At 38.1% G+C, this 20,965-nt stretch overlaps 1 protein-coding gene across 2 annotated transcripts in view; it reads left to right on the plus strand.

Moving 5' to 3' along the window:
• The window catches only part of ATP13A4 (ATPase 13A4), a 120,039-nt gene extending 99,709 nt beyond the window's left edge, over positions 1–20,330 (plus strand). For both annotated transcript variants that reach the window (XM_004424564.3, XM_087439432.1), the window contains exons 26-30: positions 8,659–8,830; positions 9,510–9,703; positions 10,811–10,899; positions 14,455–14,535; positions 20,118–20,330. In XM_004424564.3, coding sequence (XP_004424621.1) covers positions 8,659–8,830; positions 9,510–9,703; positions 10,811–10,899; positions 14,455–14,535; positions 20,118–20,330 — 749 coding nt within the window. The remainder of the gene's footprint in view (positions 1–8,658; positions 8,831–9,509; positions 9,704–10,810; positions 10,900–14,454; positions 14,536–20,117) is intronic.
• Positions 20,331–20,965: the final 635 nt, after the last annotated feature.

The raw sequence follows: 20,965 nt of genomic DNA on the forward strand, positions 1-20,965 counted from the left end.
TTGCTTAGCATAATACACTCAAGGTCCATCTATGTTGTTGCAAATGCCTGGATTTCATCGTTGCTCATGGCTGAGTAGTATTCCATTGTGTATATATACCACATCTTCTTTATCCATTCATCCATTGATGGGCACTTAGGTTGTTGCCAAGTCTTGGCTATTGTGAATAATGCTGCAATGAACATAGGGGTGCAAATATCTTCTCGCGTTCATGTTTTCATGTTCTTTGGATAAATATCCAGAAATGGTATAATTGGATCTGGATCATACAGTAGTTCTATTCTTAATTTTTTGAGGAATCTCCATACCGTTTTCCATAGTGGCTGCACCAGTTTGCATTGCCACCAGCAGTACATGAGTGTTCCCTTCTCTCCACATCCTCTCCAACACTTGTTATTTCTAGTGTTGTTAATTATAGCCATTCTGATGGGTGTGCGATGCTATGTCATTGTAGTTTTGATTTGCATTTCCCCAATAATTAGTGATGTTGAACATTTTTTCATGTACCTTTTGGCTGTCTGTATATATTCTTTGGAAAAATGTCTGTTCAGATCCTTTGCCCATTTTTCAGTTGGGTTGTTCTTATTGTTTTTGTTGAGCTGTGTGAGTTCTTTATATATTTTGGATATTAACCCCTTATCATATATATGATTTGCAAATATCTTCTCCCAATTGTTGGGTTGTCTTTTTGTTTTGTTGATGGTTTCCTTTGCAGTGCAGAAGCTTTTCAGTTTGATGTAGTATCATTTGTTAATTTTTTCTTTTGTTTCCCTTGCATGGTGAGAAATGGTCTTCAAAAAGATACTGCTAAGACCAATGTTTAAGAGTGTGCTGCCTATGTTTTCTTCTAGAAGTTTTATGGTTTCAGGTCTTACATGCAAGTCTTTAATCTATTTTTGTTCACAGCACTTTTCACGATCTGAAATTGTGATATTTATGTATGTTTTTATTTGCTTTTGCCTGTCACCCCTCACCTAGAGTGTGTGCTTCATGAGAAAAGTACCTTGTATGTCTCGATTACTGCTGTATTCCCAATACTTCTAACAATGCCCAACATATCAAAGGAGTTCACTAAATGTTTGTTAAATCTATTGAAAGAATACTCTGCGACAGTCCTTGCTGATAACAGAGTTCTTCACGTCAAGCCAAATCTATCTCTGTGTAACTTTCACCCACCCCAGTTCTGCTCTTTGGGGTGGCACAGAATAGTCTGATTTTTCTCTCCAGAACAGTCTTTCACATATCTAAAAACAGCTCTCATTTCTTCTGTGATTGTTCTCTTCTCCAGAACAAGGATCTCCAGGTTTTTCTCTATTTTTTGATAAATAACTTGATTCTGTTCTGTTTTTATGAATGATTAACATATATTCATTGTGAAAAGATGGAAAACATTGCAATATATAATAAAGAAAAAAACACACTTTTATTCTACTATCCAGAGATAACCAATTAAAGCATTATGATATATTTCCTTCTAGTCTTTTTTTTTGTATATACAAATTAAGAAATTTGAATTACGTCCTCTATATAGTTGTGCATCTTGTTTTTTTCATTTAAATTTATGACTACTTTTTAATGTCATTAAATATTTTAATTCTATATAACATAAAATTCTCCATTTTCACCATTTTATAGTGTACAGTTCAGTGGCATTAATTACATTAAAAATGTTGTGCAACCATCACCACTATCTATTTCCAAAACTTTTTCATCACCCCAAACAGAAACTCGGTACCCATTAAGCAATAACTTCCCATTGCCCCTCTTCTCAGCCTCTTGTAACCTCTAATCTACTTTTTGTTTCTATGAATTACTTATTCAAGATGTTTCATATAAGTTGAACCATACAATATTTGTCCCTTTGTATCTGGCTTATTTCAATTAGCATAACGTTTTCAAGGTTCATCTATGTTGTAGCATGTATCAGAACTTCGTTCTTTTTTTTTTTTTGGTTGAATAATATTCCATTACATGTATATACCACATTTTGTTTATCCATTTATCTGTTGATGGACTTGAGTTGTTTCCATCTTTTGGCTATGGTGAATAATGCTGCAATGACCGGTTGCATAAAGTATCTGAGTCCCTGTTTTCAATTCTTTTAGGTATAGGAGTGAAATTGCTGGGTCATATGGTAATCAAAAATTTAACTTTCTGAGAAATCATCAAACTATTTTCCATAGTTACTGTATCATTTTACATTCTCACCAGTAATGTATGAGGGTTCCAATTTCTCTAAAGCCTCATCAACACTTATTATTTAACTTTTTTAAAAAATTATTTTACACATTCTAATATGTATAGAATGATGTCATATTGTGGTTTTGAATTCATTTCCCTAATGACTAATCACGTTGAGCATCTTTTCATATGCTTATTGATCATTTGTATGTCTTCTTTGGAGAAATGTTTATTCAAGTCCTTTTCCCATTACTTAACTGGATTTTTTTCTTTTGGTTGTTGAGTTCTGGAGTTCTTCATGTATTGTGGATATTAAAATCTTCTCAGATATATGATTGCAGAAATATTCTTCCATTCTATATGTCGTTTTTTCACTTTCTTAATGTCCTTGGATGTACAAAAGCTTTAATTTTGATTAAGTCCAATTTATCTATTTTTTCTTTTGATGCTCATGCTTTTGGTGTCATATTTAAGAATCCATTGCCAAATCCTAGGTCATGAAGATTTACCCAATGTTTTCTTTTAAGAATTTTATGGTTTTCAGCTCATGACCCATTTTTGTGCTAATTTCTCTATGTGGTGTGATGTTTGGGGTCCAACTTCACTTTTTTTTCCTGCATGTGGAAATCCAGATGTCTCAGCATCATTTGTTAAAGAGACTGTTCTTTCCCACATTGAATAGTCTTGACACTCATGTTGAAAATCAGTTGGCCATAGATGTATGGGCCATAGGTTTCTGGACCCTCAATTCTATTCCATTTGTCTCTATGTATCCTTATGTCTATATGTATCCTTATGCCAGTACCCCACTGTTTTGATTACTGTTTTTGTAGTAAGTTTGAAATCAGGAAGTGTGAGTCTTCTAACGTTGTTCTTCTTTTTCAAGATTTTTCTTGACTATTCAGGGCCCTTTACAATTTCATGTGAATTTGAAGATCACCTTTTCCATTCTGTAATAAAAGCCATTTGAATTTTGATAGGGATTGTGTTGAATCTATAGATTACTTTGAGTAGTATTGACATCTTAACAATATTAAGTCCTCCAATTCATGAACATGGGATGTTTTTCCATTTATTTATGTCTTCTGTAATTTATTTCAGCAAAGTTTTGTTATTTTCAACGTGTGTGTCTTTCTCTTTTTTGGTTATTTCCCTTTTTTGGCATTTTATTCCTTTGGATGCTATTAGAAATGGAATTGTTTTCTTAATTTCCTTTTTAAATTGTTCATTGCCAATGTATAGAAACACAACTGATTTTTATATGTTGATTTTGTACCCTGCAACATAGTTGAATTTGTTTACTAACTCTAGTAGCTTTCTTGTGGATTCTTTGGGATTTCCGATATATAAGATAATGTCACTTGCGAATAGAAATAGTTTTACTTCTTCCTTCTGATTTGGATCACTTTTCTTTCTTTTTCTTCTGTAATTGCTCTGGATAGAATGTCCAGTACAATGTCAAATAGCAGTGGTGTAAGTGGGCATCCTTGTCTTGTTCCTAATCTTAGTGGGAAAGCTTTCCGTCTTCCACCCTTGAGTATGATGTTAGCTGTGGGTTCTTCACTGCATAATATATTACCGTGGAGATTATATGTAACATCCTAAATTTATAACTCTAGTTTGAATTGATGCTTTAACTTCAATAGCTTTCAAAAATTCTGCTACTTTACAACTCTGTCTCCCCTTTTATGTTGTTGTTGTCACAAATTACATTTTTATCCATTGCGTGCCCAGTAACATAGATATATAATTATTTGTTATGCATTTGTCTTTTAAATCATGTAGGAATAAAAAGTGGAGTTAAAAACCAAAAATATAGTAATACAGGCTTTTATATTTGCCCAAATAATTACTTTTACTGGACAAAATGAAAATGTCAATAAAGAGATAGAAATTATTAAAAGAGTCTTTAAAAAGAATTTTGATCAACTTTACTGACATTCTCATTTTGTTCATACATTGTGTTCCTGATTTCAATGAGTTCTTCGTCCATGATTTACTTTAGTTCTTTGAGCTTATTTAAGACAGTTGTTTTAAAATCTTTGCCCAGTAAGTCCAATGTCTGGGCTTCTTCAGAGATGATTTCTGTCTATTTATTTTGTTCCATTGAATTTTATAATGTCATCACTCTGGAAATCAGATTCCTCCCCTTTTCTAGGGCTTGATGGTTTTTGAAGGCTGTAGTAATCCCTGTGTTTAATGACTTTCCTAAACTATTTTTGTAAAGACTGTATCAATTGTCATGTGTGGTCACTGAAGTCTCTGTTCCTTTAGCTTTTGTTCAGCTAGTGTTTTGACAGAGATTTCCTTGAACTCCATGAGTTTAAAAATATGAACAAAGAAACACTTCTCCTAGTCTTTGCAGATGTTTTCCGTGGGGGGCACTTCAACACTTAGCCAGGTTTGTGCTGAGTCTAGAGATCTTCCAGAGCTGAAAGCTTAGGGTCTTTTCTCATCTTTTCTGAGCATATATCTTGCCCTGGGCACTTGCATGGCTTTCTATATTCCCCAATAGACACAGGTGGTTTTGAATGGTGTAATTTCCCAAAGAAACTTTCTTTAGCTTTTCTTTCCAGACTTTAGGCAGTTATTTTATTTCTCAACTGTAGTGTTTCACCCCGGGTGACTGCGGGTAGTTTGTCAAGCAGTGTATGCTGCTTTTCTGCCCTGTATGAGTTTTGCATTAGGTGAAACAGAGATGAGCACCTTGCAACAGTCCTTCAGGTAGCCCCAGACAGGTCAGAACAGACATACAGAATAATTTGTGGATAAAGTCTGGTCTTTCCCATCTGTAACCAGGGACCAGGGTCCCCCACTGGGAATGCAGGCTACCATCTCCAAGATTGCAACTGAGCTGAGAAGCATAATGTGTTGTAGACGATGCTGTGATGAACATCTTTCTACATCTCTGACTTTTTAGCTTAGGAAAAATTTTCAGAAGTGGAATAACTATGTCAAAAGTTATAAACATTTTTCACTCTCTTTATATTTATTGCCAAATTGCCCTGTAGAAGGTTTGTGCCCATTTTTATTCCCACATACAGTGTATGAGGGTATGCATTTTATCACTCCCTCCCCTATAATTTAATAGTCTTTGCCCATTTAATAGGCAAAAAAGGCATTGTGTGTTGTCTTTTTTTTTTTTTTAATTTTTTGTTTATTGCAGTAACATTGGTTTATAACATTGTAAACATTTCAGGTGTATATCATTGTACTTCTATTTCTGCATAGATTACATCATGTTCACCACCCAAATACTAATTACAACCCATCACCACACACATGTACCAAATTATCCCTTTCACCCTCCTCCCTCCTCCCTTCCCCTCTGGTAACCACCAATCCAATCTCTGTCCCTATGTGTTTGTTTATTGTTGTTATTATCTACTACTTAATGAAGGAAATCATACGGTATTTGACCTTCTCCCTCTGACTTATTTCACTTTGCATTATACCCTCAATGTCCATCCATGATGTCACAAATGGCTGGATTTCATCATTTCTTATGGCTGAGTAGTATTCCATTGTGTACATATACCACAGCTTCTTTATCCATTCGTCCCTTGATGGGCACTTAGGTTGCTTCCAAGTCTTGGCTATTGTGAATAACGCTGCAACGAACACATGGGTGCATGTACCTTTACAAATTGGTGTTTTCAAGTTCTTTGGGTAAATACCCAGCAGTGGGATGGCTGGATCATATGGTAGTTCTATCCTTGATTTTTTGAGGAATCTCCATACTGTTTTCCATAGTGGCTGCACCAGTTTGCACTCCCACCAGCAGTGTATGAGAGATCCCTTCTCTCCACATCCTCTCCAACACTTGTTGTTTCCTGTCTTGTTAATTATAGCCATTCTGACGGGAGTCAGGTGATATCTCATTGTAGTTTTGATTTGCATTTCCCTGATAGTTAATGATTTTGAACATCTTTTCATGTGTCTGTTGGCCATCTGTATATCTTCTTTGGAGAAATGTCTGGTCAGGTCTTTTGCCCAGTTTTAATTGGGTTGGTAGATTTTGTTGGTAAGATGCATGAGTTCTTTATATATTTTGGAGATTAAGCCCTTATCAGAAGTATGGTTTGCAAATATCTTCTCCCAATTGTTAGGTTGTCTTTTCGTTTTGTTGATGGTTTCCTTTGCTGTGCAGAAGCTTTTTAGTTTGATGTAGTCCCATTTGTTTATTTTTTCTATTGTTTCTCTTGCCCGGTCAGACGTGGTGTTTGAGAAGATGTTGCTAAGACTGATGTCGAAGAGCGTACTGCCTATGTTTTCTTCTAGAAGTTTCACAGTTTCAGGTCTTACATTCAAGTCTTTAATCCATTTGGAGTTAATTTTTGTATATGGTGTAAGGTAAGGGTCTACTTTCATTTTTTTGCATATGGCTATCCAGTTTTCCCAACACCATTTGTTGAAGAGACTTTCTTTTCCCCATTGTATGTTCTTGGCTCCTTTGTCAAAGATTAGCTGTCCATAGATGTGTGGGTTTATTTCTGGGCTTTCGATTCTATTCCATTGATCTGTGTGTCTGTTTTTGTGCCAGTACCATGCTGTTTTGGTTACTACAGCTTTGTAGTATATTTTGAAATCAGGGAGTGTGATACCTCCAGCTTTGTTCTTTTTTCTTAGGATTCCTTTAGCTATTCGAGGTCTTTTGTTGTTCCATATAAATTTTAGGATTCTTTGTTCTATTTCTGTGAAAAATGTTGTTGGAACTTTGATAGGGATTGCATTGAATCTATAGATGGCTTTAGGAAGTATGGACATCTTAACTATGTTAATTTTTCCAATCCAAGAGCATGGAATATCTTTCCATTTCTTTGTGTCTTCTTCAATTTCTTTCAGAAATGTTTTATAGTTTTCTGTGTACAGATCTTTCACCTCTTTGGTTAAGTTTATTCCTAGGTATTTTATTCTTTTTGTTGCAATTGTAAATGGGATGGTATTCTTAATTTCTCTTTCTGCTACTTCGTTGTTAGTGTACAGAAATGCAACTGATTTTTGTATGTTGATTTTGTATCCTGCAACTTTACCATACTCATTTATTACTTCTAAAAGTTTTCTGGTGGATTCTTTGGGGTTTTCTATATATAAAATCATGTCATCTGCAAATAGTGACAGTTTCACTTCTTCCTTTCCAATTTGGATCCCTTTTATTTCTTTCTCTTGCCTGATTGCTCTGGCTAGGACTTCCAGTACTATGTTAAATAGGAGTGGTGACAGTGGGCATCCTTGTCTGGTTCCTGTTCTTAGAGGGATGGCTTTCAGTTTTTCACCATTGAGGATGATATTAGCTGTGGGTTTCTCATATATGGTCTTTATTATGTTGAGGTACTTTCCTTCTATACCCATTTTATTCAGAGTTTTTATCATAAATGGATGCTGTATCTTGTCAAATGCTTTCTCTGCATCTATTGAGATGATCATGTGATTTTTATTCTTCATTTTATTAATGTGGTGTATTACGTTGATTGATTTGCGAATGTTAAACCATCCCTGCATCCCTGGAATAAATCCCACTTGATCATGGTGTATAATCTTTTAACGTATTGTTGTATGCGATTTGCTAGTATTTTATTGAGGATTTTTGCATCAATGTTCATCAGTGATATTGGCCTGTAATTTTCTTTTTTTGTGTTGTCCTTGTCTGGTTTTGGTACCAGGGTAATGTCACCTTTGTAGAATGAGTTGGGGGGCTTCCCCCCCTCCTCAATTTTTGGAAGAGTTTGAGAAGGATAGGTATTAAGTCTTCTTTGAATGTTTGGTAGAATTCACCAGGGAAGCCGTCTGGTCCTGGACTTTTATTTTTGGGGAGGTTTGTGATTACTGTTTCGATCTCCTTACTGGTGATTGGTCTATTCAAATTCTCTACTTCTTCTTGATCCAGTTTTGGAAGGTTGTATGATTCTAAGAATTTATCCATTTCTTCCAGATTGTCGAATTGGTTGGCATATAGCTTTTTATAGTATTCTCTTATAATCTTTTGTATTTCTGAGGTGTCTGTTGTAACCTCTCCTCTTTCATTTCTGATTTTACTTATTTGTGCCTTCTCTCTTTTTTTCTTGGTGAGTCTAGCTAAAGGTTTGTCAATTTTGTTGATCTTTTCAAAGAACCTGCTCTTGGTTTTATTAATTTTTTCTATTGTTTTTTTGGTCTCTATTTCATTTATTTCTGCTCTGATTTTTCTGATTTCCCTTCTTCTACTGATTTTGGGCTTTGTTTGTTCTTCTTTTTCCAGTTCCTTCAGGTGCATTGTTAGATTGTTTATTTGAGTGTGTGTTGTCTTACATCCACTTTCTTAAGAATTCCTCATATGACTTGAGTTTGAATCCATTCATAGTTTTGTTCCCTCAGTTTGTGATGCACTTCAATTTGTCAATTTCCTTAGATGTGTGATCATGAGAAGTAACACCATCCTTCTGATGAAGAATACATTTTCCTGTTCTCATAAACATAAAACTTGTATTTATTTTGTAGTGAATTTGAATGGTGCCTACCCCAAGCTGGTGCCTTTCAGACCTGCAGGACGGCTGATCTCCCCACCTCTACTGCTCTCTGTGATTCTCAACATTCTTCTCAGCCTGGCCATGCATATTGTGGGCTTCATTCTGGTTCAGAGGCAGCCTTGGTATTCCATGAAGACACACAGGTATGATCACAGCCTCGATTTTAGCTTCTCATATTCTAATTTCTATCAAATGTCATCTGGCCCATATGATGGGAGGCAAATGGGTCTTCATTCTTCCAAAGTTTTTGGCTTCCTTAAGTCCTTTGGATAATTTTCCAGTGATCTTCTCTTCTCTGTGGCACAGTTTGATGGTATCATTTCATTGGCACTTATCTTTGCCTGTCTTATATGATAATAATCTATGACCATCTTTTATATCCAGGGTGACCCTGCATTATAGTTTGCCTGGGCAGTTCCAGTTTAAGCCTGATATCCCAATGAAATTATTAATGTCTTTTTCTTTCACATTCGAATCTGTTCTTGTTGGATGATAAATTATATGATCACCCTACTTATAAATATTCAGAGATCTTAAGCCACCAGAGGGAAGAATCGTAGCTTACTCATCTCTTTCTCTCCCACATAGCCTTAATACACATGATTTTTGCCCAGTTTATTGAGTAAATAAGTATTGAATCTCTCTCTTTCTCTCCAAAATAGAGATCTATCTGTGTTGGTTTCTTTCTCCTTATTTTTCAGTATATTCTTTCCCAAAGTGTAGGCAATTATAGAAGCATCGAGAGCATGGGGCCTTGTAGATACAAATGCTCCATAAGGACCTATCATCTTTCTTCATTAGCTTCTTTGGTTTTCTTTTTAGTGCCTGCACAGTGCAAAATGAAAGCATCTCAAAGTTAACCATTTCTCCAGCTGCTCCAGGAAGAAATGGAAGTAATAGTGACTTCACAAGTTTTGAGAACACTACTATATGGTTCTTGGGAACAATCAACTGTATTATTGTGGCTCTTATCTTCTCTAAAGGAAAACCATTTAGGCAGCCAACCTATACAAACTGTGAGTAGAACTGCACCAGATCAGAGGTGAGAGGTCATCAGAGAGGAGGACAGATACACCCGGGTCACTCAGGGAGCAGCTGAAGAGTTGATGCTTATCTAGGGTGTCCTGACTTCCCATCCAGGGCTCTGTAAAACACATTGTACAGCCTCATTCTCTTGATCCTCTGCTCCTTTCCTTAAAGCTGCACTAAGTACTAAGGATTCTTTCTCCACCTCTTCCCTTCACCAGAAGTTTGTCTCTAGGTGTCTTTTTATGGGATCACTCCAAATTGGGAAGACTCATTTATTTCTCTCCTTGTCAGTACTTGTCAGAATTCATCCAGGAGGAGGTGGAGAGAAGGGTCGTAGCACTCAGCTGGAACACTGTCTTCTCCTGCCATGAAGACAATGGTCAGGGCGGCATTGTGTAGTTTGCAGACTGGGAGCGGGTCCAGCCTGGAGGAACCTGACCATAGATGAGTGTGGAGGCTCTTGGCCAAAGTACCTGCCACCTCCTTAACATTCTAGGCTGGGGGTGGGAATGTGTGTTAGGAGAAATAGGTTACCGAGTTAGCCTTTGGGACGTTTATGTGTATATCATCACTACCCCTCTAACTGGGGAAATTTAGAAGCACAAGTTGAAGAATCAATATCCTCAGAAAACTTGTTTGTTCAGAGACATTTATTTTGCCCTTCTTCTTGGAATGAGAAAGCAGATGAACGCTGACCTCTACATGATTTCAATGTAAACATTTGTTTATTTACAACCCTCCTTCTTTCCAGAAAAGGATTTGAGCAGACGATTTGCATTAAAGAGATTCAGATACTTGGATGTCTTCAAGACATTTATTGGAAATGTATTTTGTCAATGTTACCCTATATATATTTCCCACTTTTATTAATTGAAACTTATAACATGCATGTGAAAATTTCCACTTGCCTCAAGGACATGCATAGAAATTGTGGTGGTGAGACTCATTGCATAGAAATGAGTATTTTCTACCTATTATGCTGTGTTTGGATGTGGAAATCAAGTAAATTTAGTCAGTGTTAATCTAGAATATGTCTATCAAGAGATGTGATATTCTGATTTCTCAAAATGATAGTTGTGTTCTTATTTCCTCAGATATATTTGTCCTTGTGCTGGTCATACAGCTGGGTGTGTGTCTATTCATTCTATTTGCTGATATTCCAGAATTATATAGGCGTCTGGATGTAAGTCTTATCTCTAGGAGATGATGATGGTTTACAGTTATATAAAAAAGCAGGTCGCAATTGCAATTGACGTGGATTCTTGACACTGATTACTCTTTGGGGATGGTGGAGTTAAAAAGAATGCTGAATTTATTCATATTTTTTATTTAAGCTGGGCAGCAAATAAAATTCTATCTAGTCTTGAATTCAAGTTTATTTCAGATAATTGAACATTTTTCTTTAAAAGATCCCTGTGAGACTGGAAAAGCTATTTATACATATTCTCTTTCAAATGTGAGAGAATTTTCCCCTAAATGCTTCTGTTTTGAAGCTGTTTAAAACAGTTCTGCCTATAAAACTTTCTCAGTTAATTCTCGAATCTGTATTTACATCTCTTTTTTTTACCTCTTTAAAAATGTGTTTTTCTGTATGTTCATACTTAATGTCAGCAAAACTTACTTTCAAAGAGCCATACCCTACCTCATGAACTCTCTTAGATTTTGAGACAAGTTTGAAACTCTATAAGAGACAGAAATTTTTTATATTCGAGCAGGGGAAAACATATTTTGATTCCTTTAACCTATCCTACCTTTGAATTAGAAGTTAATCATGACTAAATGTCCTTTAGACCGATACATAGAACACAGAAGAGATGATGAAAGGAACTGCTTGCGTCTCCATCTCAAAGATAAGTTTCATGAGGGCCAAGATCCTATCTTACTCATTCTTGTATTACTAGTGCCCTGCGTAGTGAATGGCACGTAATGGCAATGAATGGTTGACTGGTCATTGTCTATCATTGTAGACAAACCTTGGAGCACACAGTGCCTTCCAAACCAGCAATACCTTCATGAATCCACCTAAACATTTGACATATGAACTAGTGTCTACCTTTGGTTTTTATTTTTATAATTGTATTACTGTGGTTAACAGTGCAATTGCCATTGTTGTTAAGTGTCTTCAGGAATTAGATTAAATACTCATGAAGATAAATAGTCTTTGCCCACTAATCTTCTAAGTGGATTAAATTTTTAATCCTGCAGAAGATAAGGTTAAGGCATGTTGGGTTTAGTCACACTCCAATAGTGAAGACTCTTACAGAGAGGCTGGGTCGTCTGGTGTAACAAAATAGGGAAAGTATTTGGTTGGCATGGAACCTGTGTGGAGTCATTGCCTGCAGGACTGCAAAGATTCTGCAAAGAAGTATTGCTCACCCTAAAAATAATTATTTTTCTTCTTATTACATAAAATTATGGGCACATTTTAGAAAATTGTGAATATGCAGGTAAGGAAAATTATAACATTATTCACTATATCTTTGCATCTTTGAAAATTCAGATATTATAAATGTGCATTGACTGATTTATGAAGTTCATTTTATTTTAAATGTAATCATGCTGTTTTACAACCTAGTTATTGCTCATTTTTAAAAAAGCATGATTTTCTTTAATAGAGAATACACTCACATGGTTTAAAATTCAAAAGGTAGAAAAGGTATATAGTGAAAGTCTCCCTCTCATCCTTGTTCTTCAGCTCCGCTTCCTGTCTCTGGAGGCAACCAATGACTCATCTTATTTTACATACTTTCAGACATATTTTATATATATGTACACAAATATACATATATTTCTTATATGTATATTCTGCCACATTTTTACATAAATAGTAGCAAATTACTACATTTGTCCATGTCTTCTGAGATGGAGATGTCAAGGTGAGATGAGACGTGTAAGAAAGTTATTGGCGGGCCGGCCCCGTGGCTTAGCGGTTAAGTGCGCGCGCTCCACTACTGGCGGCCCGGGTTCGGATCCTGGGCGCGCACAGACGCGCTGCTTCTCTGGCCATGCTGAGGCCGCGTCCCACATACAGCCACTAGAAGGATATGCAGCTGTGACACACAACTATCTACTGGGGCTTTGGGGGGAAAAAAAAGGCGGAGGATTGGCAATAGATGTTAGCTCAGAGCCGGTCTTCCTCAGCAAAAAGAGGAGGATTAGCACGGATGTTAGCTCAGGGCTGATCTTCCTCACAAAACAAAAAAAAAATAGAAAGTTATTGGAGCAATTGCCTGTCAGGGAAAAAAGATTAGAAAGCCAGAGGAGGTGGGGAGGGCACCAGGCTATAACGTGGGTCTGACCCCTGTCAAGAAGAGAGGGAAGGACGGAGGGCTAGATGAGTAGAGTTTAAACTGCAGGGCAGCTCTAAGGAAGTTAAGCCAAAGTCGCCCATCAGAGGTGTCCAGTGTCTTGCAAGAATGAGTGTGGTGAGAAGCCTCACTCACAGTTACTAGCTATGGGCAGCCCACGGGAAATGTGGCCTTAGTGTGAACGTGGTGGTCCGTTCTGAGTGTAGCAGTTGGAGCATCTGCCATTTGTCCTCCCAGCAGCAGGAGACCTGAGTGGAGCATTTTCATGGCTGCCACAACCACACACACAGTCCTTCACGTGTTCTTTCACATGACAGTATATTATTGTAACTGTTCCATATCAATACATAAAGCTTCCTCATTCTTTTTCTATGTTAATATTGTATTTCATTATATATACGCACCATGATTTATATGTAGTCTCTTATTGATAGACATTTATTTTGTTTCCAATCTTTTACTATTACAAACAAAGCTAAAGTAAAATAACCTTGTACATATATCATTTCAGCCATGTACAAGTATACCTCTAAGATAAATTCCTAGAAGTGAATTTGAACTTTTAATTTTAATAGCATTGCCTTCCATAGAGTTGTACCAGTTTTTTACTCCCCCCCCAGTGTATAAGGCAGTGCCAGGTACAATGGAGTGCACTTGGCTTCATTTCATTCATTCATTCATTCATCTATCCATTCAACATCCATATGTATCATATATATCATGTGCCTGGAAAGGGGCTGGGGAAGACAGAAAGTAGGGGCAGAGACAGTAGTGACAACTTGATTGCAGCCCCACTTGCTTGGTTGGTGAGCAGCCTTGTGATGGCACAGCCCGTGCAGCTGTACTCACAGTCCTGGCCCCCCTACCCCACACCCTGGGTTCAAAAGCAGGGCTGAGCTGAGGAGAGATACAGCACCAGAGAGAAGAGGACAATGCTGCCCATGTGGACGTTTGACACATGTAACCTCAGAGCCTCCTGGGAGCAGAGCCACATTCCCGTATTCCCTCCTAAAAATAAAACAACGCAAACATACAAGAAACCCTTTATTATTATTTTTTATTGTAAAGTGACCAAATTTATTTTAGGACGTTTAGAAATTACAGAGGAACTAAAAAAAACAAAGAAGAAGAAAGAAAGATAAAAGAAAAAAAGCAATAGTCATAGTTCCCAAATCATTGGAATCACGCAGTTTCATACATGCATAGAGATATATATATATAAAATGTATATATGTATATGTGCATACATAATAGGTATATATGTAACATGTATATAAGTAATATGTGTATATGGAATATGTATATGTATATATGCATATGTCTATTACATAAGTGATTTATAACCTATGAAAATATACGCTGTGAACATGTGAACATTTTCCAGCATATATTTGTCTTCGGACTAACTTTGCTTCTTCATCTTCCACCAGCTGCTCTGCACTCCTGTCCTGTGGAGGGTCTACATTGTCATTATGCTCGGCTCCAATTTCATTGTGTCCTTTGTTGTGGAGGTGAGTGTCCTCAGGCTGGTGATCACTGGGCAGGGGCATTCTTTGGGAGTCTGAAATAGGAACAGCTCAACAGTGCAAGGGGCTCCCTTCCTTGGCAACATGAGCAATGGTGATTTTCTCGGGTGAGTTACGAACAAGGCATTACTTTTCCCACCTGTGAGGTGGAGATGGGGAGAATGGATTATGATCTCTAAGGTCCTATTCATTTCTAAAATTCACAAATAGAGACCCAACTCAATTCATTTTTTGAAATTGAGATATGATTCACGTACTACAAAATTCACATTTTTAAAATGTACAATTCAGTGGTTTTTAGTATATTCACTGAGTTGTGCAACCACTATCATTAATTCCAGAACATTCTAATCACCCCAAAAGAAATCCTCTACCCATTAGCAGTCACTCATCATTCCCCTTCCCCCTCCTCTACCCCGTGGCAGCCACTAATCTACTTTCTGTCTCTATGGATTTGCCTATTCTGGACATTTCATATAAAGGGAACATACAATATGTGGCCTTTGTGTCTGGCTTCTTCCACTTAACAACTTTATCACTTTTACTTTATAAATGGAAAATGAGATTCCTACTGAGCTTTTTCCAGCTTTTATTCTTCAGCTCCCATTTGCTCCATTTCCTCAGTAAAATGAACTTGTGCTCCCCCTTTCTTTCGCTACCTGGTTCACTCTCTCCTCTCCAACACTGTTAGACACAATCTCCATTCTTCAAAGCCCCCTGTTGGGCAGGGGGTGTCGTGGAAAAGGCACCCATTCTGAAGGAGAGGTGAGCTGCAGGATTCCGTGGATCCCCATTCCTGCTCCTAGTTACAAGCCCGGACTTGTTCCAGTGAGGGGGGATTCATGGTGGGCTGAGAGCACCTGGAGCCTGGCTTCTCTGCAGTATTTTGTAGGCAGGTATTCAATGATCTTTCCTTAGTAAGTGGGCTAACGGCGGCACAGGAGCTGGTAGCAGAACAGGACACAGAATTAGGGTACTGGAGCTTCTCTCCATATGCTAAACCAGGGCTTCTCAAACTTGAGTGGGCATCAGAATTGCCTGGAGGGTGTGTTAAAACATAGATTGTCCAGCCCCGCTCCCAGCATTTCTGATTCAATGGGTCTGGAGTAGGCACAAGTTTTTGTTTCTGACAGGTTGCCAGGTGATCCTGATGTTGGCTCAGGGACCACACTGAGAAGCACTGTGGTAAACCATATGGTCTCCAAAGCCAACAAATTAATGTTACTGCAGAAAGGCCACAATCTGCTTGCCTTGAGACAAAGCCAATTGTCAAGAGGCAAGATGGTGGAAAAGAAAGGGCAGTTTATTACAGCTTGCTAGCAAGGGGACAGAGGGCTGACTGATGTCTCAAAGAATCATCTTAAGGGGACACAGAATCTTACAGCAGTTATATAGGCCATTGGGTTATAGGGGAGGGGGTTGAGAGTGTTGACCTTCTGGTGTTACAGGCTGGGAGTGCCACACCAGATCTTTCAGTTTTCATTGATGATGGCTATCAGCACAGACTCTCTGTTCAGGGGTCAGCACATTCCTAAGGAGCTCAAAAGAACAAAGTAATCATCTTATCACAGCTGGGAGGTACATGCACAAGCAGGGGTCTTAAAATCTACAAAGCAGTTAGATTTACTGGAGAGTGCATATCCAGCTGGGTTAGTTTGTCAGAAGTCATTCAAAGTTACAATAGGGCTTCTTTTCTACAATATGGCTTCCCTCATGTCAACCTTGTGTTGAGCCGGTATCACAAATAAAAGAGCATCGTCATGGCTGTCATACTGATTTGCAGAAAAATGGTCCTTGCCCTTTAAGGGATAATCTTATGGATATATCTTGTCTCTGTCCATGATGACATTATTTCCTCTGTCTAGTACATCTTTCCTCATTTCTGCGTGTTGAAATGCTATCTCATCCTCTATGGCACAGCTTTGGTACTATCCTCTCCACGAATCTTTCCTGATGCTTGGATCAGTTAGGCAAATAACAAAACTCAACTAACAGTGGCTTAAACAATAGAGATATTTATTGACTCACTTATTAAGAAGATTGGAGGTAAGTGGCTTTAGGGCTAGTTTAGCAACTCAGTAGCGTCTTTGGAGATCCCATTCTTTTACTTTTCTGTCTCATCATCCTTAGATGTTGGCCTTTCATGATTGTACTAATTGTCTGTGGTGCCCAGATAGCTTCCACATAGCTGGGCATTATGTCTGTTTTGAGTGCAGGAAAAAAAATGGAAGGAGAGGCACCAGCAAGCTTTTCCCTCAAGTATGAACCTTTTATTAGAAAACAAAAAAATTTCCCGCAGCCCACCAGCTGACTTCCTGTTATGCCTTCTTAGTTGGAACTGTTCATTGTCATCTTGAGTAGAAAAGGATTCTGGGAAAGTGGATCTATGCCAAAAAGTTAGATAAGTTGGCTTAGATTATTTATGACTTTTTTCCTTTTAGGCAGGCAAGGGAGAGTTAGGAGGAATGGGCTGTAGGGTAATCAAGCAACAAAGTCTGCCATAATTCCCTAGCAGGAAGCCGTTCTGCTGTCAGTATATTTGCAGTTAAGAGCAAAAGATTCAGAGTCGTCTATCTTGCTTTGAATCCTGGCTCCAACCTTTCTTGTTGTCTGACTTTGGGCAAGTTCTTCCACTTTTCTGTGTCTTTGTTCATCATCTATAAAATGATGATAATAATGGTACCTTACCTCATAGGGTTACTGTGTGAGCATGAAATGTGAACAGTGAAAAGCATATAGTAAGTGTTTAGTAAATATAAACTGTTATTATTATATTATCTCTTGTGGAACTTACCATTTCTTATTTTGTATCTATCAATCATTCAGGCATCCATTTATTCATTTACTCTTTCCACAAACATTTGTTGATCATGTGCTGTGTCCTAGGGCATGATGCCCTAACGATAATAATGACATAGGAGTAGAGTTCACAATCTACAGGAAGCCAGTGGACAAGGGCTATAGTTACTTGTGTATCAATTTTTTTCACTCACCTGCCATTAAACTACGCTGGCAAGAACTCATCTCAGTAACTATGGCACCTAAAACCCTGCTTTATTCTGATATTAGCTGCGTAAAGGTTTATTCAATTATCAAATGTAAGAAGTGACCCTGCTCACCCCCAGCAGATGGAGAGGGTAATCTGATACTCATGAAAGATAAGTTTCTCCTTTGTTTCTCATGTTGAATGAGAAATAGAGACACACACATAGATGTTTAGTGTAGGTTCCCAGCAGCTTCTGAGAAATGACATTGTGGGGTTCAAGCTCCCACCCCAGGATCCTCCTTGCAGTTAGCCCTTTCTCTGCTGTCAAGGTACTTAGGGACAAACCTGAGTCATTTGAGATGTTGGTGAAGGCAGTTGTAATGGAGAATTAAGGACACTAAGGTTTCCTGCCTCATGAGGTAAGCCTAGCAGAGTAGGTAAAGACTACCTACTTCATTGTGGATGCAGCAAGATCTTTTCCTCAGGAGGCTCTATGTATGTCTGTCACAAGACACTAAGGGTTCCTGCTATGGGCTGTGCTGACCCATACTACCTGGCCAGCCTGGAGCAGAGATGGTCCAGAAAGGTTTTGAGGAGACAAGCATGGAGGATGGCTGGCCTCCTTCTGCACAGTCCTGAATATTGTCTGCTCTGCTGAGAGGTCTAAACCTAACCCTAGCTGTAGCCCTGATCTTAGAACAGCCCAGAAAACAAACAGTTTTCAGTGAGACCTTATCCTTTCTTTGCTGAGTCTCGTGATCTAACTAACCTCTGACTAACAGGCAGAGGGGCTGCCCGCTCTTTTGAGTTTGTATATATATGTACGCACGTATATATGCATGAATTATTTGAGTAGCCAGTCAGAAGAGCTCATGTGGTGAAATTTTTTTTTTTTTTAAGAAATGGTATCTCATCAAGCCTTTCCTTTTGTTTCTAGCTCTGCATTTAATTTACAATGTAGAGTGACAGGACAGATCATCTCTCAGAGCTTCTGTTCCCCTTTCCAGAGCAGCAAAGTGATACAGGCCATCATACATCTAGAATTGTAAAAAAATTGTAAAAGAACTCAAGGCAAGGCATAGAGCACTAAAGTTCTTTTGTATGTGTGCGTGCATGTGTGTGTGTTTTGTTTCATTTGTTTTGTCTAAAGCCTGCTAAGATTTCCTGGGGGTAAGTTAGATCTTAAAGCCTTTAATTGGATACCAATGATCCTGCCTTATCCTAGCTCTGAGGAAAACTACTCTTCTCTAGTTCATTAAGAAGGACAAAAATCCTTGCTGTGGGAAAGTGGAATAACAGGTCTGGCAGGGGACCCCTGAGGTTCGCAAGATGCTGATGAGATGGCTGTTTGGGTTTTTAACAGCCTGCCAGCAGATGATCAGTTTTTAGAGGAAGACTTAGACTAGCTGTTCTTTATCATTTCCGCAAGCAATGGGGCTCAAATGTCAAAGAGAGGTGAATTTTAGGAAAACCACTATCTCTGGCAAAGTTCCCTTTAGAATCCTACAGAATTAACCCTTACGGTTTAGCAAAGATACCACTGATAGACAACAAAACCAGTTCTAATTCTGTGGGACAGCTTGGCTTGTCATATTTTTCTCTTTGTTTCTTTCATGATAACTTCTAAGATGATTAACCTCTGTGACCAAATATAATAAAAATGGAAAAATTAACATGATAACCTTTCATTCATTGTGGATTGTAAATTATAACCTGGGCTCGATTCAAGGCTCAGCCTAAATCATGAAATAAAATGGCAGTCCAAAGAGTTTCCAAAGAGACATCTTTTGTAATCTTAAAAAATGTATTGCAATGAAATATTTGTGGGTGAAGGTTAGAGACATATGTTTACCTGGCCACAGTGCATAGCGTTTGTTAAATGAATAGCTCAGAAAGGCGGCGAAGGGCGGCTCATATTCTGAGCTATGCCAGCCCTGTGTTGTGAGGAGAGTTATATAATCCGTATGACAAACACAAGAGGGAGGAATTATTATTTCTAATCACTGAGGCTCAGATAGGGTAATTAATTTGCCCATAGTAGGTGTGAGAGCTGGGACTCTAATCCAGATCTGTCCAACTCCAAGACTGTGGCCCATATTTCAATTTTATCGACCTGTATTCATGACTATGCAGTGATGTGCCAGGGTATACCAAACCCACATAGTACGTGTGACACATCTTTCTATAGGGTCAATTCCATTTGGTGGTAAGTAATTTTAAATGTCTTTTTTCATTAAATTAAATATGGATGTGGTATGGAGTGGACTGCAGAATTTGAATGCTTTTAAATTTAATTTATATATAAGATTCAGAATAAATTTCATCCTTGAGGCTGACTACTTCAAGCTATGTTTCCAGATTCTTGAAACTATGTACTTCTCTCTTCTCCCAGAAGAGTTCTTTAAGAGCGAAAGTTTGAGAGGCCGTGAAACCACCTTGGATTTGTTTGTCCGGGGCTCAAGTTCTTTGTCAAGCTAGATCTAAGTAGACGATGCAGTAGTGCCTCGTTGTGGTCTATGGAGAGCTGTAGCCTGGAAACACTTAACCTCTGATTGTAAACAGTAACTCTTTTATTTTGCAGGAAGCCATTATTGAAAACCGAGCGCTGTGGATAATAATCAAAAGGTGTTTTGGCTATCAATCAAAAAACCAGTATCGGGTATGGCAGAGGGCTTTGGCAAATGACCCCACTTGGCCCCCGATAAACCAAACCTCCTACTCTGACACCCCGGGGTATGGCAGGGAAGTGTCTTACAGCAATCCGGTCTTTGAGAGCAATGAGGAACAACTTTGAAGGCAATGAGATAAACATGTTGATATAATATAGAAATGACAACAAAAGGGACCAATTTCAGTGATTTTTTTAAGCAATGAGACTCTTACAATATCAGCTGGAGTTTTTGGAATCAAAAACCTATCAAATCATGGTGACAAATTAAAGTCTGTTTGACAAAATACTTTCTACAGAGCAGAACACTGCCCCAAGAGTGCTTCCGTCTTGGCTGCTGAAAGTATTAGAGGTGTTCAGTGAATCAAGAGTGGACCAAGGATGGCAGTGGGCCAAGAGATTGGGAGACTAAAGGAGAAGGAGAATATGCAATCTTTTTTCTTAGATAATATATATTTTAAGTGAATTGAGGGAAAGTAGCAGTATGTGTAGTCATAGAATTGTAACACGTTAAAGATCATTTTTGAATTCTCATTTCACTGATGGAAAAATGAATGCAAGGGAACTATCACACCAATCTTCACTGTCTGATTTCCTTTCCTTTGTCATATTTCTCAGATTTGAAGCATTTCCTTCTCCTTCTGGCCTTCACCTATGTAGTAGTGATAATAGGCTAAGCTGGTGCTGCAATAACAAGCAACTCCCATATCTCAGTGGCTTAACACCTAAGAGCTTCTTTCTTGGTCCAGGTGACTCTTTAG

This window comes from Ceratotherium simum, chromosome 15, assembly GCF_057802395.1.
Source record: "Ceratotherium simum simum isolate JZ-2026a chromosome 15, ASM5780239v1, whole genome shotgun sequence".
NCBI lineage: Eukaryota > Metazoa > Chordata > Mammalia > Perissodactyla > Rhinocerotidae > Ceratotherium > Ceratotherium simum.